At 40.4% G+C, this 25,425-nt stretch overlaps 1 protein-coding gene across 7 annotated transcripts in view; it reads right to left on the bottom strand.

The window, feature by feature from the left end:
- Positions 1–25,425, bottom strand: part of LOC138179234 (uncharacterized) — a 210,903-nt gene that overhangs the window by 64,293 nt on the left and 121,185 nt on the right. For 5 of the 7 annotated variants that reach the window (XR_011172968.1, XR_011172969.1, XR_011172971.1 and 2 more), the window contains one exon: positions 24,711–24,854. The exons of the other annotated variants lie outside the window; for them this stretch is intronic. Coding sequence is in view for 1 of the 5 variants with exons in the window: in XM_069111825.1 (XP_068967926.1) it covers positions 24,711–24,854 (144 nt within the window). In the remaining 4 variants the exon portion in view is untranslated. The remainder of the gene's footprint in view (positions 1–24,710; positions 24,855–25,425) is intronic. 7 annotated transcript variants of the gene reach the window in all.

Below are 25,425 nucleotides of genomic sequence, written 5' to 3'. Positions count from 1 at the left end.
TTAATTCGAACAGTAAATTCGATCAAAAGCAAATGGTGTAGCTTAACGTGACCCAAATCATCGCGTCAAAGTTCGTAGTATGATCCGGATTATTCCATGGAGGGCGATGTGCAAACGATCATCGCATTGGTATCGATGTCGTGTCCTCAAATCTTGATGAAGCTGGTTATAATGCCGGCGGTAGCCTGAGATGATTTCCAGAAACTACGCCGTTTGTACAACCACAAATTCTAGCTACCAATTTAACTAATGACATCTACTTGAAATTCACTGAGGCATTAGTAAATGATTCTCGATAAGTCGTGTTCTTACGACGTTATCCATATTAATCGTCTAATCGGAAATTGATTAAAACCTATAGATTTTAATCTGCGATAATTGTGATCACGTTATCTCTAAAATGTTAAGAAAATTCGAGTAACAAATTTAAAAATTGTTGCTGACGTGGTTATACTCTTAAATTGGCTAATAGGTCGTTATTGGTGTTAACTATATCTAACCGAAAATCCATTAAAGCGATTGTATTTTACGATAATCATGAAACTGATTATAATTAGAAGTGAAATAGCAAATGATATGAAACAACAAAATCTAACTTTTCTTTTTTAGTGGAAAAGGAACCAAACTTCATACGGTATGTGGCGAGAAAGAAATTATATAAACATCGAAATAATTTATGGTAGTGTTTCGAACTATCGCAAAGCAGCGCTATCCTCGTGAAAGTCAATTAGACTTTAATTTTAAAAAATAAAAGTATAATACACAAATAAATAAATTTTACGCGTTCACAAAAATATTTTACCTTTTACTTCTCCTTCGAATCTGTAAAAATTGGGAACGTTAAATGTTCATAGCGTTTAAATTATAAATGATATAAGTGCGAAAGTTAATAAAAATGCATCTTCTATTTCTACCGGAAATGTTTATTTTTGACGCCTATATCGGTTATCACATATAAACTCCTCGATTCGCGTTATCTCAATTTACTATCGCATTATCAACAAAACACAAAGGAAAGTGAAATAGGAGATCTAGCAATGAAGTTCCTAAATATCCCCTAAAATAGGAACGGCTCTAATGAAACGGAACAAACTTGAGGAATTCGTGCCTCGCGATAAAATAACCTGAAGCTGGGAGTAACTGGGAATCTTGAAATATGCGGCTAGAGGTGGGAACGCTACGGGCTTCCGGTTACTGGGCGGCAATTAGTCGGTATTATTAAAAGGAAAAATTTATACGCCGGGTCCACGGACGTCTGGCGAGTGTTTGCTAAATTGTTTCGCATTCTTGGCCGCCGTTAATAGAATTACTCGAGTTTCGACGCGATATTCTGCAGACGGTGAATGAATTAAGACCGGAACGAACGAGAGAAAGAGAGGCGGAGAGGAAAAGTGAGATACAGAAATGAGAACGAACTCTGGGTCCGTTTCAACGGTGTCCTTCCGGCGATTCCGCGTTTTCGAATCAATCGAGTTACAGCCAGTGAATGAGGAAAATGCGCGAGTAATTGCGAACGATGCTGGCGAGGCTGTAAATTTACCAAAAATCGCGGACCGGTTAATTAAGGTCGGCTTGATCGGAACAGCCACCAAGATGAGGGCGCGATCTCATCGAGTTTAATTAAACTTGGCTGGTGATCATCTTCTCTTCTTTTTAATCATTTAATTTCATAATCTTTTTATGCCCATCTTTCATATTTTTCTATATTTTTAGAATATTTTAGAATTGTTTTATTTTATTTGTATTTTAGAATTGGCTCTTCTCGTATGGTGACAAAATCCTATAAATAATGTTTCACATTTTTCCGCAAAACTTTGCTAACGACCACTTTCCATTCTCTCTAATCGCGTCATTTTGATACAGTATCCTTCGTATCTTTCTGTATTTTTAGAACATTTCGGAATTTTTAGTTTGGCTTTTCTTATACGATGACGAAATCTTGTGGATCCTTCGTGTTTTTGTATCGTAGCGTCGAAGGAACATAACTTTGATGGAACTCTCTCTAACCTTTACTCTTCCATCTCGTCGTTCTTTTCTTTATCAACTCTTTTCGTCGTTCTTTCTTTTCCTCTTTTGTCATCCTTTACAGATCGTCCTTTCTCATTTTCTCTTCTTTATCTTAATTTAACACGAATACGAAAGGGCCACCTTGCTATCTCGTTATCTCACAAGAATACCAATCACTTCAGTTACGATAACTTTAATTACATTCGTGTTGAGTATATTGAGAATTTATTCTCCTTTTTAATTTTTCTCGAAAAAAAGGACATGTGTTAAAGTAGACACGCGGCAGAAAGTTGGCTGACCATCGGGCGACGAGTTTCCTCGTCAAAAACAGCCAGCCATCGCATTGCTATCAGCGTCCTTAATGCCGAAACTTTTGCGCTGGCTGTGCTATCTGCGCCAAATAAACGAATTTGCCAGGAGTTAGCCGGGATAATAAAGTTCCTCTCTCTTCCCTCTGCCCTTCTTTTTTTTTCTCTGCTGCCCCTTTGTTTTTCACCTTCTTCCCTTCACCTCGTGGGACTACGCGAGACACAGAACAAACAACACAGCGCGTGGAGAAGTTGCGGACAGTGCGGGCTGATAACGATTCCTTGGTGAAAATAAAAGGACCAGGGAAGAGTAATGATACCCATAGTTGTAAACTTTCGGCCGAGTAGACCGTGTACGACGATATTCGAGAGTTACGTTAAGACGTAGGTGATAAAGATGGCAAGTCGAAATACTCAGGATAGGAGGATAGGTTTTATAACGGCCAGGTGTCGAGTGGCCATTTCCTCAGGAAACCCATAGTCTAGGGTTGTTCGACTACCTAAACACGTTCAATCTCTAAACCTTATTCGTTCTTATCTCTTTTTCTTTATTATCGTCTTTTAGTGGTAGCGTTTGGTAACATTTCGATGTAGAAAGCTTGTAAGCAATAAAATTGCTTAGCAAAACAATCAAAGGTTTCCATCTATTTAGACAACGAATAAAAAAGATAAAACAAATATTAGGAAATACTCAGAACCTAAAAGTTACCTGATAACCCATACCCGCTAAGAATACGAGAAAAGGCAAATATAATCAATGTCTACAAATTCCCGAAACTTTCTAAACATCCCCTCGTCTGTTTCCCCCGTTTCCTCTCTTCAAACGATGTGTATGATAATTAAACAGGCACAAAGAGCTTCAAAAAAGGAGGAGGGTGAACAACCAAGCGCCGACAAAGAGGCCAGAAGCTTTCCGACGGCTCCTCGTCGCTGTCCTTCGGCAATGGAGTCAGTCGACCTTAGAAACAAGCACAAAAGACCGTGTTCCGACGATCAACTCGTTCATCCTTCTGCTCTGAATCCACCCTATCTATCCACGACTACGTCTCGCCCCTTTCGCGATCAAACGCATGTCCCACGTGTCGTCTCGTTTGTCATTCTGCGATTGAAAACGGGACCTACTGTCATGTCACTGGTACCGGCCACCCGTCAGGTGATGCTTCAGGGTGCGTTTCAACTTTTTCGGCCGCATCTCCGCTTTGTGGCACGTTTAAGCGTGGTTCTAACTGCGGCACGAGCATTGAGAGAAATTGGGGTTGATGATTTTTTAGGGGAACATGTGACGAGAGATAATTCTTTAGATTTGGCGGTTGGTATTGTTTGGATTTTAAGGTATGCGAGAAAGATAAAGAAGACAGATAGGAATATTGGATCGTTCTACGAGTAATGTGATTCTTTCTCGGCACGAAGATAAAGCGGAGATGGTTAACTATATTCGTCGACAATGTAATTTTCGTCGTTTGGAGAATTGCAAATTAATAATGATGTAAGCCAGTCCACTGTTTTCATAAAATAGTAAGATTATAAGTTAATTAAGTATAGTACACTAAGGGGATAGTATCTTTAAAAAGTTAAGATACGTCGCTAAATTTAAATATTAAAAATCTTGACGTACACCATTTCTAATCATTTCCTGCGATCGCTTGATACTTTTCTATTAAATTTCCTGTTCCTAGCAATTTTATTCGAATTTATCCTACGAAGAAATTCTAGAGAAACTGCTCTCTCGATATTGCAATTATTCCAGACACCGAAATATAGCAACGTCTCCGGAGCATGATATTAAAGTTCCAAGAAACGGTTCGCAGAAAAATGTTTGATTTCCGGGAAAATAGAGGCATTCGTGGCCCTCGAAGGCGTTTCCAAATGCTGCGATTTGATTGAAAGTTCCGGCGCGCCAGTTGAAGACAAATGGCCCCGGCAAGGTCACCGGAAACGCTCTCAGGGCCGCGTTGTTTTTGCCCTCCGCTTTCAAACTTTCGATTGCCCTCGAGGAAGTTTGCCAGCGCCTCCGGCAAGGGAATTCCGCTTTTCACGGAGGAAAATCATTCAGCAAGGTCATCTGTCTCGCGCAACATCCTCGCTGATGTTTCCATTTACCGACTGATTAAAGCAGCATTGAAAAATCTCGACTTTCTAAAAAACTACGATATAATATATGTATATTGCATAAAATATTTCACCGCGATCAAACCGGAAAAGGCACGATAAACGTTGTTTCGCGTGTATATATAAAACTCGGCTAATTGAATATTCATTCATTTGTAATTAAAATGAATCATCCTTCTCGTCTATACACTAATCCAATTGTAATCAGCTGCATTTCCCCCTAGCGATAAAATTACAATTAATGAAAAACAAGTAACAATACGATGAACGAAAACCGGCCGAATAATTCGATTTCGATCAAACAGACGTAGACGCGTTTAGAATGAAGAATCGGGCTAAATATCAACCGCGAGAACCCCACGAATTTTTAATGAAAATGCTCGCGACTGATCGATATCTGGCGCACGCGGAATCATAGCCCTCGATGGAGCACACTATCGCCGTTCTTCTCTCTCTTCTTTCGTTCCCATTCGTTTTGCGAGCGTGGAAAACTCGCACCCAATGCTGGATGCATTATCGAAATATTATGACGTTCGGTATCCGGTTTCATCTGATCTTCCATTACGTAAATTAACCAGCTTTACATTTGGAAACGGTATGTGACCTGCTTCGGGCCAAGTAGGATCAATACCTGATAACGTACGCGACTGGACGCTCGATAGAATAATGAATGATAATGCACGATAATTATTCGCTTAATCGTCCGACTTAATTATTGAAATTGCACGGTCAATCGTTCAGTCAGTCGTGCTGCTATAATTAATGGTATCGTTTCACGCCGGGCCTTGTCGCAACTTTATGCTCGAGTTGAATCGCCGCAGTTACTTTTATCTTGAAAAAGGATTGCTTGTACGAAGGTGGTCGCCGTGTAAAATTATTCTACACGGTGACAACGCACGCTAAGAAAAGGAATCATCGACGACCGTGAAACGCGGCTAATCGGAAACTCGAACGAGCCCTGGATTTAATTCGTGCGTTCAACGCGAAATGGAAAATTAATTTCAATGGTCGCGATGAAAATAGAATACTCCGTGTCGTTTTGTTCAAATTCTCCTCTGCTGTTTTCTCTGCTTCCATTTTGTCCCTTTTCCTACCCATTACATGCTTATTTATTTGTTCGTTTAATTACCTTTTCCTCTTTTTTTCAATATCTAAAAATGATACTTCGGATCGATTGAATTGAATACGCGAGATTGGTTATCCGATGCCTCTGTTGCGTAATGGGAAACGGAGAAGTAGAAAATCGAGGATAACGAAGCGTGGAGTGTAGTATACCGATGTAAGAATAAAATCTTTTCGTTTGGAACAATAGTATCGTCATTTAGAAAGATCAAGACGAATTTTGTCGTTTTACTCTCATAGCCAAGAATGATAAGTTTATAATATTTTTTGCTACGACGATCAAATGATTCCTTTTAACGAAAAGCGCACAAAGGTTTCCAAAGTGTTAAACATTTCCATTTTGCGTTTCTTGTGATACGGTTCATTGTTAAATTGTTGCTTTCTTTGGTTAAATATTTTCAAAAAGTGAAATGCTTTCTTTCGACACAGCGATCCTGTTGGAATATTTCGAGCCGCTGGCGAGGAGACAAACGATGTTTCGAGCGTTCGTGAAGGAAAGCTTTTGTAAGCGGTTCGAGAAGCGGACACAGTATAAACAGCGGTCCCAAAGCGGTCGATGGCAAATTAGTGCGTGCTCTAAACACGGTGGAAGCCTATGTTAAGGCGTACAGGTACACTTAACCGGGCGCAATCACGGCCCAGTATTTACCTTGTCCGACCTGCTATCGGGTTAATGCGGCTCACGGTGAAATTAGTTTCGCTAATTTAACCCTGATAATGCGCCGATACCGTTTGATTGATCGTCCGCTGCCCACGAGTTACAACGTCGCGTTCGATCTCGCGGATCGATCAACCAAGATCGCGATGGATTTGCGACTCTGCTGATTTTCGCAAACAAATTTGAGCTGAAATTAGATGGGGACGACTTCGATGGATTAACTTCGTATTCCGAGTCCTCGTTAGACAGAAAATTAAGGAATTCGCCGTTTAATATTCTAATTATTCTTCCTTTATTTTTTTGTTTCGAAATAACTAAGTGGTCATCGAGATTCAGATTTAAAGTTCGAAGCATTGAATAGAGGAGATCGATCATTTTCCGCTTAGTGTCGTTTCAGACGCGTTTTGAAACGTACAGCAGACTCATCTTTGATTGCCTGTGCGATGGAAAACAAAAAGGACCGACAATGTAGAGAGCAACTCTGGAGAAACATGGTCTGTATAAACACTTTTTCACGATTTCTTTAACAGTCCAATCGAACGGAATGAAAGAAAGCCTGGGATACAGCGTAAGGCACTTTGTCCATTTGGAGTATCCTATTTCCGTTACCTTGAACAACACAGTAAAAAGGATTCTTAAATGTTTTTCTGCTAGTTTGGATGAAGATGCGAAAAGACTGTCCAGATAACCGAAATACCTTGAAAGTCATTCTATTATAAAACTCGATATTTAATACGTAATTTTGATCGTATACTACAAAGGATTATATTGGGAATAAACGTTGCTGGATATAGGAATAGGAGAAAGTAATTTATTACCGCGGAAGGATATTTACGGCGAGTTAGCAGCATCCATTTGGAAACTAAGAGGAGACGGTGCTAATCAGGTCGGTCGGATATCATCGATTCGTCGTTAAGCGGAAATTTCTGCGCGAACTAATTATTCCCGTCGGTAGGAATTACACGACGCTTTTCCGATTCAATGGTAGCTCTCAAATATCACGGAATTTCACCACCGAAATGCGGAAACCTATCGAACTCTTAGATTCCCCAATCTTCTCATATTCGACATTTTCTTTATATTCGACGATCATAAGCGAGAAACGTGGTGATAAGTATATTTTTGCTGATTTTCTGATTTTAATTACTATTATCTTATTGTAAATATTAGCGAACGATGGAAACTCAGCGTATGTTTTAGCGTAATTGAAAGATCTCAAATTCGAAGGTATTAAACTTTTATACGGCAAAGTGTATTCGGTAGAATAAATTTTTCGCAATTTCTCTGCATTTTCAGAGGTTTTTTTTAAACGTTTAAATAAAAAAAATTGTTTCGTAAAAAAAATAGCTAGAAATTGGAGAGAAACGATCGTATTTTTTCAAATTTACCTCGATACATAGAGCGCCTTGCGACGATATTCGGACGATTGGCTCACACGAGATGCAGTTAAACGATTCTTTATTTATGTATTCCGCAACGAGGGGGTGGTCGTGGCCAAGGTTCCTCGTTGTTCCCAGCCCGGCTGCAACTCCGGAAACTTGTCCAATTAATTTTAAAAGGTTCTCGAACGGAAGGAAACTTTTAATTACGCAATCTGCCTGTCAAGAATCCTAATTTCCGTGAATTTTTTATCGCTACTCGTGTTTCTTCGAAGTGTCGAGTGGAAAATAAACGGGAGATGATTAAATGACGATTACATAGGCAAACAGTGTTGGAAAATGAAATAAACTCTCCAAGAAAGACGTACACGAATATTTACCAAGTACTAGAGAACGTCGAATATCGTAATGGCTAACAAAGGTATACAATTAAGCCACTCAGAACGTAAACTAATTGCATAACGCCATTTTAAGGCCAGAGAAGAGTGATCACTTTGGAAATATTTTTTAAAGTTCATTTTCGTATTTATAAGCCCTGTATACATTCTTCTGCTTTAATAAATAGACTTACAGAAATTATTTTTATGAATGAATCTAGGAATACACAAAATTACAAATTATATTGGTTAAAATGGTTGCTGGGTTCACGAGCATTCGAACGACTTCCTAGTCAAACTTTCCCGAGTCGTTTGGCTAAAATAGCATAATAATCGTATTCCCGAGATAATTTTGATGGGTCGCGACTATTGCAGCGACACAATATTCTGCGAAGACGAAGGCTGAAAGGAAGCCCCGGTAGCAAGTAGCAGCAACGAGCGAATCCTTGCCAGGGCTCGTTTGTACCTTCTTCGTTGCTGTTTATATTTAATCTAGCAGCAACGTTTAGGGCCTTATTTCTGCTTAACTAAGCGTTTCTGTGCATTCCACTAGGCAAAGTTTGTACAAGTAGAAACTCGACGGCGTTACTTCCACGCCATTCAGTAATTCCCAACGGAGCTACCTCCAAGAAGGCTAATAGCCAGCCGAAGCGATGCTCGCTCCCTTTTAAGATTTATTAAAACGTACGTTCGTGCAGTGATAAAAAGAACACTTCCGCCAACTTTCACTATTCTCTAAATAACGTGTGACATTTTGTACGCTTTGGAACGTTTCAAACGCTGAAAGCTGAAAGATTCGAATCGTTTCGAATATGCTTCGATACGTGAGATTTTTGAAAAATTTTGTAAATTTTCAACTGCGACGCTTAATGGATTGCGAATCTTTAAAATTCTAAAACTTTTTAAGTTTGTTGGATGTTTTATAATTTCTTATTATATTATATTTTATCTTCGATATTTTATATAAGTTACTAACAAGATCTTCAAATATTGATTGAAAATATATCATACACACTGTAAGTACAAGATACTTAGCAAGATTTTCAACTTTTTACTCGATAAAGATGACCTGACCCTTCGTTCGAATCGCCAGTCTTTCGAAATTAATTTGTCTTCATTATCCTCTAGTTTTGTGATTACAGAATTACCTGACCAACGAATGATCTGATAAACAATTGAAGAATTTAAAGTATCTAAGACTCGAACGCCCCTATCAATTAACCAAAATAAAAAATCACCGTTAAACATCGTTACAAGGCAGAGGGTAAAAATCGATTCGTCCACATACTCGTCCTTCGTTCTTGTTTTTATCGATTACGAACGTTAGAAGCTTTCAAGGCAGAAAGGAAAAACGAGACGGTCGAATCATTACATGCTGGATACACACGATGGCACGAGAAAAGGGGAGAGGGTGGAAAAAGAAACAGGTTGGACGGAGTAGGGAAAGAGAGAGAGAGAGAGAGAGAAAATTGTAATTTTCCAAGAGGCTCCCAGCGAGGTTGAGAGGGTTTTTACAGCATTATTAAAAAAGGTGTGTTTCACGGGCGGGGATAACGAAACTTCCGCCAGCGCGGGGCTCGCCTCCGGGCGTAAGTGGTGCTTTAAAAATTAACCGGGAGTATTATATAGTTTTTTACAGCACGGGCACCTTGGCCGGCCTTTCTGCCGCGTTTTATGGACCGCCAGAACGAAAATCCTATCTTTGTCTGCTCTCTGCTCTGCTACTCGTTCTCGATGCCGAACGAACAAAACGTGTCACGAGAACACGTTACGCTCGGCGTAACGAGGCGTTATCCCGGTCGCTAAGATGTATCCAATAAAGCGTCAAGCGTTAAATTCCGTTCGCGTCGCGGCCGAGAATTTCGCAGCCGCGAAATTCACAGTGACGGTCTGCCGGATGGAAAATTCATCGGCGCCGCTTGCAAGCATCGAGCTGCTCGTGCCTGTTCTTAATCGCGAGCGAACGATCCTCGTGTTAAAATCGTCCAGTGACTTGACCGTATTGGCACGACGTTCTCGTGAATTATTCCGTTGGCTCTGGTACACGAACTACTGGATTAACATCGCGCCGCTCGGAGAAGTTTCGAGTATTTCATTTTCGAGTTATTACGTTCTTCGTTTAATTACGATCAGACGAAACGATGTCTAATAACGGTTTAATGGAACGAGTTTAAGGTGATACAGAGTAATTCGACGTTTGGAATTTCAACAAATCTTGCATTTAAAATAGATGACCATGGGTGATTTTGAAAAATCAGTAGATTTAGAACGATGAATTCGTGAGAGAATAAACTACGCGTTTACTTAAAGGGAGAAACGTAATACCCTTTCAGAGAGCGAAGATCGCTTTGAAATCTCAAAGACGCATCAGAGCAAAGTAAGTTTGCAACATTTTTTCGTATAACGTGTAAAACTTGCCATGGAGTATCTTGTGTATGCGAGAAATAAGGAAACAAGGATTTTTTGAACATGTATTTTCCACGACTGGAATACACGTGAAAGGGAAGGTAGAGGCAGGAGTTTGAAATTTAATGGACGTTCAGTGGCGCAGCCTGTCTGACCCATGACGTAGTAATTCTACTTGCCACGGTCGCGCTGCAGGCGGCCAATCGCGAATCGAATGAAAAGCAGATTCACACTTCATAAACGCGTTCTGAAAGTTACACCGGTGTGAAACAATACGGGGAACGAAACAGGGGGCAGCAATTACTCCAATTAAACTCTCATTACAGTCTGAAAGGCATCGGTCCATTAGCCTCCCATTTCAGGCGCTGTTTCGGGGGAAACGACGGAACAAAAGGATCCCCCGTAAAAATCCTTCGATCCACCTTGAAATAACCAGAGGGAATCTATTCCGGCAACGGGCATTAATCATAATTAAACCCATCAGGCGTTGCTGTTTCGCCTATGGCGACGCGAACAAAGGATACAGGCCGGATATGTTTTGCGGGAGGATACGCGCGGAAAAACGAATCGAAAGGGTCGAACGGGAGATGCGAAACGAAAATGGAGGAGAGGAAGAGGACGAAAGAGGAGAACGTCGATCGGTATGCATTTCCTCTAGCGACTGCACGCCACTCTTATTGGCCGGCGCGGCGCACTCAGCGTTATTGAATTACGATACGACGGATCCATCGCCCTGTGCAAGAGGATCGCCGTTGAGAGATTTTCTATTAAATGTAAATACCGTGTCGCACTCGTGTACAGTTCCGTGATTCGTCGTGCACGGTCGTGCAACCGTTCGTTTTACGTTACGGCCTCTTAGACACCGAGGGCACCTGGCTGTATGCAATTCGTAGCCAACCAGGCAAAATCTACGTACGTACAGGTCGTAGCTCGCGGCATGAGACAGAACGCCAAGTTTCTTCTTCAAATATCGTTGAAAAATATGCGAGGCTTCAGGCAATTAGTGCTTACTGAGGTTATCGAGCGTGATAGAACGCTAGATAAGATAACATACAAATATGCTGGTTCGAGCATCGTAGTAGCGTACGATGAAAAAGTGTTTGTCGAATTAACTTGTTTCATTTTGTAAGAGCTCGCTTTATATCATTTATCAGAAATTCAATTTATCCAGTAACGTAAATTTTTCTATTCAAATTAGCTAATTCCGCGTATATAAACGCATAATATTCGTTGCATCTAAATTTCCTCGTCTCCTCAAACCACGGATCGTTATCATACCTTCGCCAAGTTGAACGATGCAAACAATTGTCCCCATCTCGAGATCGCTTTACACTGTCTCCTTCTCATCCACCCCCGTCACCAGAGATCGTAACCTGCGACGCATAATAATTCGCGTCAGCGTCGTTTTATCGCGTTAACGCGATCTCTCTGTCTCATCCTGTGTTCTCCCACCCTTTTGGCAGCGATCACCCTATCCAGTCTACCGTTAGCCAGCACGGGGAAAACTCGTAGGTAGGAAAGAGCGAACGAAGCCGTGGTACGAGGAGTTCGTTGGCGGATGCCAAGGAAACTGTCCAGTTTCTCGCGATTTTACCTGAACGCTTCCTCCCGGCGGAGTTTCCGCAACGATTCATCGTCTCTGTTCCCTTCGGTTTCTCTATCTCGGCGCACTCGTAACTAGTCCCATTCGCCGCGTCTTTGTCTTCGTCCCTTTGCCTTTTGTCTCTCTGTCCACGTTTCTCGTCCCTTTTCATCGTTTCATTCTCGTATCCGCCTTTCTCTGTTGACGTCATCCCGAAACTCAGAGGGGATCGGCCTATCCGACCGCAGGATGGACTGGATACAGAACGGGATACGGTCAGGCCAGGTCTGTTACCGTGGTAACGCGATACAGAAACTAAATTCCGTATGTACCGTCGACTAAGTGCACCTCTGACCAAAATTTCCCTACCTAAGCAAACGTTACGTTAACACTTAAACGGGATTTTGCAATTAATGCCGCTGGTTACGCGCACACGCGCACGCTGTAAATAAAACGCGATCTCTCCAACCCTCTGTTCGAGCTTCGGCCTTTGTGTATTATTCCGTGTTTGGTCTGCGCCGATCTGCGTGTCGCCGCACCGCGAAAACACCGATCCTCCTTTCACGATCGTTGTTCCGGTTCCTGGTTCCAGTGGAGCTTCCTGAAGGTACTCGTCTGTGTTTTACCGTCTGCAGTAATTCAATAAAGCGATGTAAAAATATTACTGTCGAAACTTGGTGAACTTGAGAAGATTAGTGTGGATGATGAACGATGAAGAATCGAGCGAATTTTTATACCAAAGTATCGACAACGAGAGAGAAGTAACGAGGGGAAATAGGATGCACAGTGCCACGTGGAAATTTGCCTGCGCGTGGCAAGGATGTGTGTTGTGCGTGTGAGATATCTACGAATACAAATATGATTGAGAAGTGGGAGGAGAGTTCTGTGGAAATAGTTGCAATTTTTCATACTTTACATACGTTTGCATATAACCTATGCATCTTTGCTCTTCCAAATTTGTTACAAAGATAGACATAGTTAAATAAATAGAATTCCGTAATTTCATTTTTATATTTAACAGATGAAAACCATCTCCGTAACGTCGTAAGAAATTCAAAAGATCTCTGTCTTTAGACTCGGCATTTCCTTTCAGCTTTTTCTTTAGATAGCGTGAAAAAATATTCCACGAGCGGTAACCACGCTAGCAGGGAAAGTCGCGCTAAAAATTACATTTTCACGCTTGGCACAAAGCCTCACCCTCGAGGCTACGTATCGCTCCCGATTCCGGCGGTTGCACGCACGCGAGCGTTTCCTCGCCCCCACCCGGTTGTTCGAGCGTCACGGGAAGGGTATCCGGAACGAAATCTCTGCAGACACGTCGTTTCAACGTCCAGGGTATCCGGAATTCTGCTGTCGGAACGAGAACGCAGCTGAAAGACAAGCGTCTCCCATCCCTCAACGTTGGTAGGCTCTTCATGCGCCGCGTCAAGACGAGAATCGCCCTCGTGAAAGCGGCTGCCGCTTCGTTTGCGCTCGAAAGATGAAAAAATCCCATGGTAAAATTCGGCCTTCGAGTTGTGAACTGCGCAGTTCGCTCGACCACGAGTGGAACACACGGCCGAATTGCCTTCGCCTTTGACGAATTTACTCGTCTATGGGGCTAGTCATCGCGTAAAAATCGCCGCTTTTTGTCAGCCTCCCGCATCGACTCTTTTTATACAAACGGGAGGAGAAAGAGTTTTTTTGTGCTCTCTTTTAGGCAGATTATTTCTTAGAGATAGGGGTTGCCATGAATTGGATGGCTGAGTGATTTGGTAAAAGTTCGGGGACTGAAAATGGAATGTGAATGTGTGCTATTTCGTGATGTGAATGATGGCTTTACTATTTTCAATACTTTCGATAACTGGTATTGATCGAGTAGTTGCAATAGTCGAGTCTTTTTTGGTAATCTTAATTTGATGGTTGAGTCTCGTTAAAAATATGCTCGACAACTGCAACCACGTCATCTGATGGAATTCGAGTTGGTTTCTTGCGCTATTCAATTATTCGATGATGATCGACGAAGTCATTTTCACGCGTCTTTATTACGGTGAATCACAGAGTTCCGTTTCGATGAATCGTTTGATTTAATCGCAATGAAATTCCTTTCGATTATATTCTGCTATCAAAATTAAGAAATTCTTTATCCGACTTATCCGATCATTACGCGGCGAAGAAGAACATAAAGCAAAATTACAGAACCTCCAACAGTGCTCATCTCCTCATACACTAAATAAACTTGTGTCGTAAACCGAGTTCCCATGTGACAAACTTTCTATATTACGTCGCAACGTGCCGGAAATCATCCAATTTCTCGCGATACACTCAATTTCGTCCAATATCGGGAACATTTGGCTAAGTAGAAACGACTGAGCTTTCACGAGTCAAGGTATTAATCGGCGAATTAATTCGCAAGCGTAGCACGGAAGCCAGTTTCCCTGGTCGGCCGCAAGAACTTGTCATTCCAAGCGTTTACACGGGGCCGGAAGTTTTTTAATCCGTGAAGCGCAACGGCATTTTGGAGGATGCTTTGGACGCGAGATTTCTCGTCGAGACACGCCACGTCGTTGCTTCCGGGATCCTTCCTCGCCGAACCGAAAGTTCGCCGACGTCTCGGGGCAAAGTAGCCAAAGAGACGTCGACTCGCGTCGCTCGTTTCGACTTAATCGGACCGAACTTTTTCCTTCCACGGGCAAAACCGTGTCTCCCGTCTCGCAGTGGCCCGCATTCCGCCCCTTCCGGTGTCTGGCGGCTGGTTCCACTTCGGCAGGCCCGACTACCGAAAAACTTTTTACGCGATGAAACAATCGACGCGTTCACGGAATTGACAAATCCAGCGTGAAAATCGCGCCAGAGCAAGATTCCGTGTCTCAGACGTTTCTTGCAATGGATGGACAGTCGCTAGTCGCCGTTGCTTCGAGGAAATTGACGTTCCGCTTTTCGACGAAAGCTGCCCCTGTTCGATTGCAGCCGGAAACCGGAGATCAGACCGTGACCTCGCTTCTCCAGATATTGTTCTACACGTGCATCCTCCTTCTCTTTGACGATACTAAGGTTTTAAGGGATTTGATGGATCCCTTTGTGGATTTCTTGCTTTGTGGGTCCATTTTGGCTTTGTTTGTGATTGAGAATCGCTGATATTGGAGAGAATCTTTGTGCGAGGCGTCACTTGTACACAAGTATATAGGTTTTGTCATACGATATCGTTCAAACAATACACTGTACGATTATTTATGTCAGAACGACAAGAACCGAATACGAGATTCGATTGATAGTTACAACCCAGCTTTAGGTCGAAATGTTTAAAGAAATCATAACTCAATGGTTAAGAACAACCTGCTGATAAGGTCTTTTTTTACATCAATTTCTGTACGGAATATTCCTATGATATTTTTAATCCAAGTTAAAGAATTGAAGAAAGCTGAGTGTAAATTGTTCGAAGCTGAAGACGCTCGTTGCTTCCTTGTGCGAGACAGGTGGCACGACTCGATTAAACGGTGCGGATGAAAAAAGCGAGAAGTTCATCTCGGTTAACTCGTCGTTAATACATCGCCATTCGGAAAAAGAAGAAGAAGGAAGCTGAGTAAAAAAGAAAGGAAAGAAAGGAAGATGAGGGGAAAGAGGAAAATCGAATGGCGCTGCTCGAAATCTCTCGAGCGAAAGTTCGCGGCGAAAGAGGAAAAATTCTCGATCGAAAGCTCGAGGCGGGCCAGCGTTGAGTCGAGTCGAACAAAAAGCTTGAAAGCATCTGCTCGTTCACGCCGCGGTAAGATTAAAAAGTTCTTCGATCGGCGAAGAGCTCGCGACAATATTACTCGCCGAGTGGCTCTGACAAACGAACGCGTGTGCACGCTCGAGAACTGACTCGTAATACGACCTCGTTACAAGAACGTTTTCATTCCGTGGAATATGAAACGTTGAATGGGAACGCGAATTTCGCCTACATACGTTTTGTACGTACTTTATTCTGACAATAGTGTCTCTCGTGTGAAACGTTGGTTGGTAGTAATTTATTGCTGAAAATGATGTGAGTGATGTAGTTGTACTCTACTGCTCATAATTATTCGAACGATGCATTTCTTATTACATAAGTTTGTACCTAACTTCGGCTGTAAAAGACGAGTAAGGATTTCTTGCTATTTGTAAAACATATGCCGCTTTATTCGTGCAAAGCACACTTTCGTTTCCGTTATATCATTTTTTAGGGATGACAGATGGTTGTTAGAAAGACAGCGCGGTATATACTTTTCTTGATTACGTTTCCCTTGTCCTTCATGCGATAAGTTTTACAACGTTAAAATTAAAATATCTTTTAAACCAAACATTTTTTCCATCCAAGTATCTTAATACGATTTTTCAGAGAAATAAAAAATGAATAGGGTGGTGTATAAAAAATATACGGTTCCACTGAAGAAGATTGAGTTAGCTTTGAGATCACCTGGACGCCGCCACCTACGACGTCGCCGTATACATGAAAAGATTTCTCTTCTGGAACGGTGTATTTTTTGTTCGATCGACTTTTTCCTATTTCTTCCCGCTTTGGAGAAATCTTAATTGATCGTTTTATAAAAGTTACCCAGTATGTGTTCCAAACTCTAATTATTCAAGCAACGTGCTTGATTCATAAAACGATACGCACTGTGACTCATGGTAGCTCATTCAGCCATGGAATTCGCCACGTAAACGATTGTAACAAAATCAACACGTAGAATTTTTCGGAACTCCAAAATATCTGCCGAAGTAGACGATAAGATTAGAAATTTGCTTTTTCATCCACATCCATGCAATTTCAATCTTTCCGCAACAAGTCTCCCAAGTGCTACGAACCGTGACCAATAAAAAGGTCCCAGCAACAAATGGCGCCATAAGATGTATAATAAAATTCGTACGCGGCAGAAGGCGTGGTAAGGTCTCGCGTTTATGACGCGTACGCCCGAGACAGATGGTCAGGTAACGTAAAAGTGCTTGGATAATGCGAGCGATTCTTTCCGAATCTCGTAAATCCCCCAGACTCGACCGACTGACGCCACCGAAGAAACTTCATATCGTGCTTAAATGTCGAAACGTTGTCAAAAAACGTTCTGTCAATGTGCTAGATGGAAAGTTAGAAGATTCGCTACATTTCTATTTCACCTTGAAATTTCGCTTGAAGTTAAATAGTTCGGAATTAAAAATGAAAATGTCGCGAAAAGAAAAAAGAAAACGTGAAAAATTCAGGATTTTGTTATCGAAAAAGCATTAAGATCGAATTTCGAAAGAACGAAAAGAGTTGCCCGTTATTCCAGGATCGTTTACCTCGGAGAATCGAACGAGAGTGACGAGGGCAATTTGTCAAAGGGAATTCGGGCCAATTAATGGTATCGACGTTCGACGTTCCGCGTGAAAAGTGATGACGTACGCTTATTAATTGTGCGTCAGCGTAAATACAAATACGATGGTGGCGTGGAACGTCCGCGGGAAAAGTTTCGGCTACGGTCGTGTTGGTATATCGATTAAACCGTAATTATTCCGCGGAAATTGCGTCCGATAGTTGTAAACATAATTTTGGCTGCGGCCAACTACGGCCAACTTTATTCGAATTGATACAATTTGAAATAGACGACTTCCTGCTTGCTCTCCACTCCCCCTTCGCCCATTTCGTGTCTCCTTCTTTTTCGCGAAATATTAATTAAACCCGTAAAATATCGGCGCGGGATGTAATCGAATCGCAATGGCTGGGTAAGTTTAAATTACGCGTGCGTGGAAAACGATGTATGCATGCGGAATTTAATTGACGATTAGATCGAACAACATATTTATTTACATAGTGTAATTAAATTTTCAGTTCAGCTTCCTTCCGACCCTCATCAATTATAATATCGCTTATGACCGAAAAGCTTCCTGGAAAAATTGCTAATACGCGTTTGTGGTAAACACAACGTGGAATCTAATGTATCTTCTAATTATATGGCGGAATTGTTATAAAATTTCGATTCATTTTATAAACGTAAAAAGAAGAAGGTTTCTTTCTTTTTTAAGAGCCCCAGATATTGTAACATTTGATACGTTAAAACTATCGATTGAGACGTGAAAACCGAGATTTCTAAAAGGATTCCGATTCCCAACGCAATTCATACAAATCACAATTTTGTCTTATGAATGCGTTCTCCAGAAAGTTCCACAATAGAAAAAGGATTGCGAATAAAAATTTCCACGATTAATAAAATTGCGGTATTCGGTAAAAATACTGGCGATTATATCTGCGACTCGATTGCTGATCTTCTTAAGTGAAAAGGAACTTTTTGCAACGTATTCGTCCACTTTTGGGATCGAAATGATGTTCCTAAGTCCCTGAGATATTTCAATTCCGTCGATTCTTGAGAAAAAAAGCTCGATAAGAGGCGGCCGACCTAGATTTCAGACGTTGCGTTGTCGGCGGGATCCGATTCACGGCGACGAGAAATCGATCGAGCCAGTCGGTTTTCCAAGTAAAATGAAGACACGAGACGTGTCGTCGGAAGGGAAATCCTTTCCATTATTTACCACCGGGTATGCTAGCTCTGGAAATAGACGTGTCTCGATGCGCGCTGCCTCACGAGGTTAGGTGAGTTTCGAAAAGTCACCGATCCGGATCTGGGTAATCGATCCACCGATACCATATGGAGCTCTATTCTTGCATTGACATTATCAATTTTCGTGTCGTGGTAACTTTAACTTTTTGAATAAATATTTCAATATTTAATAACTTACCGTCTTCAATTAAATTCATTACGAGTAATTTTATTGGATTGGTAGGAAAATTATTGTATCCTTCTTTATGAGAACTTAATTACTTGAACACGAGGTAAGCTCGACTAATATTATTAATCTTCTTATAGGTTTCGAATTTATTTCTACTTAAACCATTCCGTAATATAATCTGAATAAATGATAATTAAAGTTTCCTTGTACAATTCCTTAATCCCTTTTGTACACGCGAACCTTGTCCCGATGGAAATTCTTGTTAATGAGATACGTATCGATAATTTTTCAGAATACACTTGCATCACAGTAAACTACTAACCGAATTCGTAAAAATAAACGAATAACTATTATAATTTATAACGATTTATAATGACAGATTTATAATGTGACAGCATAGAAAATGGCAATCTCGATCACAACCTGAAGACATCGTTTGTACCATTTACTGGTAACTAATTATAACAAAAAGGGATTCCGTTTTTGTAGGGAGCTTAATATGAGAGAACGAGAATGATCTATTTAAGAAACAAGTACAAAGTAATGCAAAAAGGTTCGCGAGCATCAAAGAATAATGGGTCAGAAGAGGTTCGCCCATTCTCGCCGTTATCCTTCTTCCGTTTGCAAGCCGAAAATCATGTCAGACAACGAAGGATCGTCCAGCGGAACGCTTTCCATCAAGGCACTCCACCGCGGTGAGATATTTTCCATCAACACGACGGAGGTCCCTTCGTGTTTTCCGGCAACCTTTCATTACCCTCGTCACACGAATCTGTTTCAGACCTCAGCTCCGCACTTTCCCGGGGCATTAACGCGTGAAACCCGACGGGGGCGGTCTACCATCACCCTCTTCCCTCTGGATTTATACGAGCCACGTCGTCAAGACACGACCAACAATAGGAATTTCGGAAACCAGCAAGGTTTCTACCGTCGAGCAAACTCGCGAACCGATAGTTTCCTTGTTCAAGGGCTGATCGTTGAAGGGTTAACGATATATTTGTTTTCCTGATCTCTCCTTATAGCTAGGTTTTGAGGGTTCGATGTCAGTTTTAATTTGGAAGGACGTGCGGATATTAATTGCGGATTATAAATCATAGCGGTGTATGTTGATTACATTTTTTTAAATATTCCTTTCATGATTGAAGTGTTGTCATAAACGTGTTTTTTCTTAAGCACTTGTATGAAAAATTACTCTATCCAGCGATAATATGAATATCTTCATAATAGATATAATAATTGTAGTAAAATTAGTAACAATTCCAAAAACATTTTTAAATGCTACTAAAAGAGTGTAAGGAAAATTGATCTATAGAGAACAGAGGGTTTGAATATTTATACCATCATACACCCCACAAAGGTTTTCATCTTTCTTTTCTTTTTCACTCTTCTAGAAACGTAAATGGCCCTATTCCTCAAAAAACCACCTCATTCATGAAAAAAGCTGTTCACTAAAAGCCAACACTGCTACCACACTTATGTATCTTCTTCTCTTACACGAGGCATTCATCGTGCAACTGCAGTTTACCGAGTATGTTCCCCTGAATCGTGGCACATAAACAGAACAGAGGATAGCAAAGAAGGAAGATCAAAAGCCAGAGCGGCTCTTCTGTCTCTCGGAAATCCTCTAATAAACAAAGAAAAGCCTTAACCAAACCGTCGAGTACCTACATTGAGCTGAGAATCTGGTCCAAATTTCTTGCATCCTTCCGGAACGTGTTCTACGATGTGAAACGTTCCCCGGAAGTGACAATCAAGAGGCTGGTTCTCGGAAGATATCCGAGAAAAAAATTTCACGAGGAAACCACCTCGTCTCTGATGTCCATTCTCGACGAAAAGTGATCAAGTAGCTGGTGAGCGTTTCAAAGCGACCAACATCCGGCTTCCTCTCTTTCTCCAACTTTCCTCTTGGGACTCCAAGGCCCCGTGTTTACGTTAATTAGCTCGCTGAAACCGCGCCACCGGCTGCAAAGGGAACGAGTACGTGTATACGAGACTCACGGAACGAGACTGATCTCTTCTTTACTGGGTGTTCCAACGTTGGCAAACGTTGCTACTGATAATCCCGACTGTTTGCGAGAGTGACTCTTCTCTGTTTGGCAATTCGTGGCCATAGTAAATCAACTAAGATTCGCGTAGCGGAAGATTTGATAATTTGTTTGGTGGTCGTACGGTTGACTTTGAGTAAAATTTAATGAAGATTGTAAATTTAATGAATTTATTGCGAGAGAAATGGCGTAAGATTATTTGAAACAGTAGGATATTAAGTGAGCTTACTATAACTCGTCAAAATCTGCTATCAGTTCAGTTTTTAATGGTCTGCGTCTGGAAATAGATTCCTGCTAGAAACAGGTTAATATAGCAAATAATTTATTGTTGAATCGGTGATCTCTGCAAAGTGCATTTTTGCAATAAATATCTCGCAATTTCTATACATATTTCAGATTCGTTTAAAATTTACACAGTCTCATATTTTTATAAAGTATTTTATGAGTATTGAAACACTTTCGCGAACCATCCTATGTTTGATGCACCGAATGTATCAATTAATTAATTAGATTTTATATTATTTTTTCCAGTCATAATCCTTTGATTATCCAGTGATAATCCTTATGATTCCCCTAAGCTGAACGTTGAATTGAATATCAAAGGATACGTGTTTCCTTATTTCTTACTTCATTCTGTTCTTTAATTAATTTCTTGTTTAATTGTTATTTCTTCGGTTGGATTCGATTATACTTTCGTCGTGTATATTTATTATGCCAGTGTTTAATATTCCGTGTACAAATCTGGTAAAGTAATGAGTAATCAAAATGTTTTCACAAATTAACAACGGAACTTTGTTCTCTTATTGTTCGCCGACAATAAATTCTTAGTCCGTTTCGCGAACCAAGTCTAAAAGGTCCCGACACCAAACTGCTCACTTTGAATACATAACTCTAAAACTTGCTCACCCGGTATCGACCTACTTTGCGGGATTAAAATTCCGTATCTGTCCTATAGTTCGACTACATTAAGTTGCATCGTACTTCAACGAGCGTCTTGATCAATTCCCATTTCGAAGCACATTTTCAAAAACAATTAAGCCTTACGAGCAAATACGTTTCTTTGTAATAAACAAAAAGTAGATCGTGAACGACACTTAAAACAATCTTCAGTTCTCCGATTCGTGGAAATACGACGTGGAAATATCAATTATCTTTGTTACGAGCTTGATGTCGATAGGTTTTCATAGAAATTGTCTTTCGATCGGAGATTAAGCAACTCGTGTCACGATATTTTTGTACGAACGTGAAAAACGCGAAAGTTAATAATGTTAGTTACTACTTTGCGGCGTTGATAAGGCGCGACTTTATGGAACAAGCTTTATGGAATTCAGTTTTCCAAATTATGGAAAAAGAAGGCGGTATGGGTTTATTTTCTTATATTTATATTCTTTGGGGTGTAAGTTGCCGCGTCTCATGAATGGCTGATCAGAAAGTATATTTCAAAATCATTGTACTCGCATGATATCGCGTGCAAAGGAAAGGATAATATTGCGATTTAAAAACATTAACTGTCAGCATGGCGCCTCGTGATGGATTCATGAGAGCAAAGCTGCCTATTGTGCAACAAGTTTTTCCCTTAACACTCTTGCTTCTACTTGCGAAGATCTAGAAGATCTCACAGACCACAAATCTTCTTTACAATATCGTCAAATTTCGCGGCATCTCTTAGAAGAAAAGTAGCTTAACCTTCCACCTCTAACCACCCCAACTAGAAGTTCCTATAATTTTCGACTGAATGTCTAATCATAAAGACAATCATCATGACAGAAATCATGACATTAAAATCATATGAGTCCATAAATTAAGGAATTATTACAATTAAGAGATTAAGAATCCAAGTGACGAGACAAATCGTTTAACACAGTAAGAGCGTGAATGAAAGGAAATATAAATTTCATGTCAACATTTCCCAAAATTCTACCAACAACGTGCGATTCCCTAACCGGAAGTACTCCGTCGTGTCTGCCGTAAAACGCATTTGTTCTGTTTTTCTTGTAAACTTACCCTAATCTAAAAACCGTGTTTCAAAATACTTTTGTGGAAGGTAGCCACGAATCGAGACTGTTCGTGGAATACGCATCTGAAATGAAAATACGCGGGGGCAAGATAGGCTGACACGGTGCCAAACGCGGGTTCGTTCGTCCAGGAAGACGTTAAACGGGATATAAACGCGACGATTAATTTTCCAGCACGATTTTTCTACGGCCGGTTGGCCATTATCTGATTGGAACCAACGCGTTCCAGTCATTTTGGCCAGCAGCCGGCATATTTTCCCAATGTAACACGCGCTTTTTGGCTTTCTTGTAGCGTGAAATTTGTTTTACGAATCTGAGGGAGAGAATTTAAGAGACTCTGCCTCGCTTTGGATCGATAGAAACTACGTTGCGATAATCTAGATAATCTAACGATTACACTCTACGTTGTACGATAAATTTGATTCGAATTATTTCTGTTCCTACAAACGAAACGTCTAGATTTTGAGCTACGGTTATTTTTCATCGTTGTTATTGCGCGCGTTATTACGGTCTGTTGGCTTGAAACACAAGGCTATGCGTAGATTATGGCGTTATTAATAGTTGCTGATCCGAAGAGTGTTTGGTCGCAAGATAATCGATACATGGTGTAAGAGTCTTTGAATTGTTAATTGGTGTGAAAGAACCTTAGATCGAAGAACTAACATTGTGTTTCAAAGATCTTGCGTTATCGAGAATTACCTACCGTCTTATTTAAAAAGAAAACATTAAATATCTAAACTACGTCTAATTAGAAAGAAAATTAATCAACACTTGAACTACCGATAGTTAACACGAAGCTATTTCTACCAAAACCAGTCGAGATGACTGGTCTTTAAAAAATACATGATAATAGAATATTTTTATATTTATTGATTTAATACTTTCTTACAGAAGGAATTCCATGTTACGTAGTAAATTTTTGGTATTATTAATCCATTTGGGACCATGATCCCTAAACGAAGGTTGACATATTTATAAAATTGTAGATCCTTTTGACTGCTGTGGAATTTTCCTGATAACACATATCATCATATTGAATGATTCGCGGTAAAAATTAAAAAAACGTGTAGAAACTTGCGTAAAACTAGGAAACTGGTTAATTGGGGTTTGATAAACAGATTGCAGGATCCTTTTACACTTTGACAAGTAGCAGTCATTTTGACTGGTATTGGTATAAGTAGCCTCAATACAAAATTATTTTGAGTTCGATTACATAAAAAACAAAATAAAATTCATTCTATTATTCTTTTGGTTATCGTTCCGAAAGTCATTACATTATTGCGGAATGAATATATAACATAAAGTAGGAATTTTAAATTAAAACTATAAAACCGGTCGATTTGACTGGTGTGGTAGTTCTAGTGTTAACTACCCAAAATTTATTTCCAACGGAACGTACGTAAAAATGTCAAACTTTTTATAATTCGATCAATGGTCGAAATTCAATTTTCCTAACCGACGACGTTCTCACTTCGGAATTTATTCCATTTCACGCAGCTCCGTTTTAATCTTGGATCTTGTAAAACAAGGCAAACTCTGTTTATCATCCCTTTATCTGGTTTCCAATGAACTACTAAGCGACGAAGTAGCGAAATTTCCGAACGCCAATTACAAGGAAGTTCTTGTCGGAACTTAATTGCTACTTACCCGTGAGAATTATTGCGGCCACGGAACACGCTAACTTGCAAAGGAATCGGTGAATTTCCGTCGCGAAGCGATCGTCGAATCGTCGAGTCGTCGCACGATTGTCTAATATCGGGGCACACACGAGCGTGACAAATCCCAGATTACTTTCACGGCGAACAATACGGTACGGGATGCGTAGAGAGCGGAACCGAGCTGTTAATTTCCTGTCGCGGAAGCAAACAGGCGACAAGCCAACTAGAAACAAAGGTTCGCGAGGGATCTTTACTCTGTACACGCCTCGACGCCCTCCCTCCCTCGACCCTATCGTTGGCCTGCCCTTTGTTTTTCCACTCCGTTATAATTCACTCTTAACTCACCGCGTTTCGTCGTTGCGGAGAAAAATGCGATCGACATTGCGACATCGTTTTCGAAACGGTAGTTAGATGCGAGTTGTGTTGGCGATGTAAACCGTGAATTTTCATATCATTTATCGGATCTGCACTGAATGCATCTATCGGAATCTGTAACATAATAAACGTGCAAAATAGATTTTCGAACCAATCAGAATATTATTGCGAAAGAGAATGCAGTTGCACGTCTATTCGCGGGGACAGAATTAAGAAATAAATTATTCAAGTGAAGATAAATTAGAAATTAACGAATACGTTTAACGTTTCATACGAAACAAATTTCTGTCACAATAAAACGTAATGCGACTAAACAGTTGGTGAAACAAATAGCAGCTAATAAATAGATTATTCAATTGTGAACAAGCATATTAAAAATTATATACACTCTCATATACTATATACAAGTTTATTAGAACTACTAATAAAACAGAGCGGTAAACACATCTATAGGAAACAAAACAAATTTTGCAGCTATGAAAATTAATTTCACCTCTCCGATATTACAATGAGCATTTTACTTTGAATATCTCGTATATTGTACGCCCAAGTGCGATATCAATAAAGAAAAATCCCAAACGCTTAACCAGAAAGAAAAAAAGAAAAAAAAAAGAAGAGAACAATTAATCATTTCCAAATTAAGAACAGATCTATCCCTGTTCGCAGACCTTATAATGATCCACTT

The sequence above is a fragment of the Bombus flavifrons genome, chromosome 4 (genome assembly GCF_040668555.2).
Source record: "Bombus flavifrons isolate JBK064 chromosome 4, iyBomFlav1_principal, whole genome shotgun sequence".
NCBI classification, from domain to species: domain Eukaryota; kingdom Metazoa; phylum Arthropoda; class Insecta; order Hymenoptera; family Apidae; genus Bombus; species Bombus flavifrons.
Note: the sequence above shows the minus strand (reverse complement) of the source record. Positions and strands in the feature narration are given on the sequence as shown.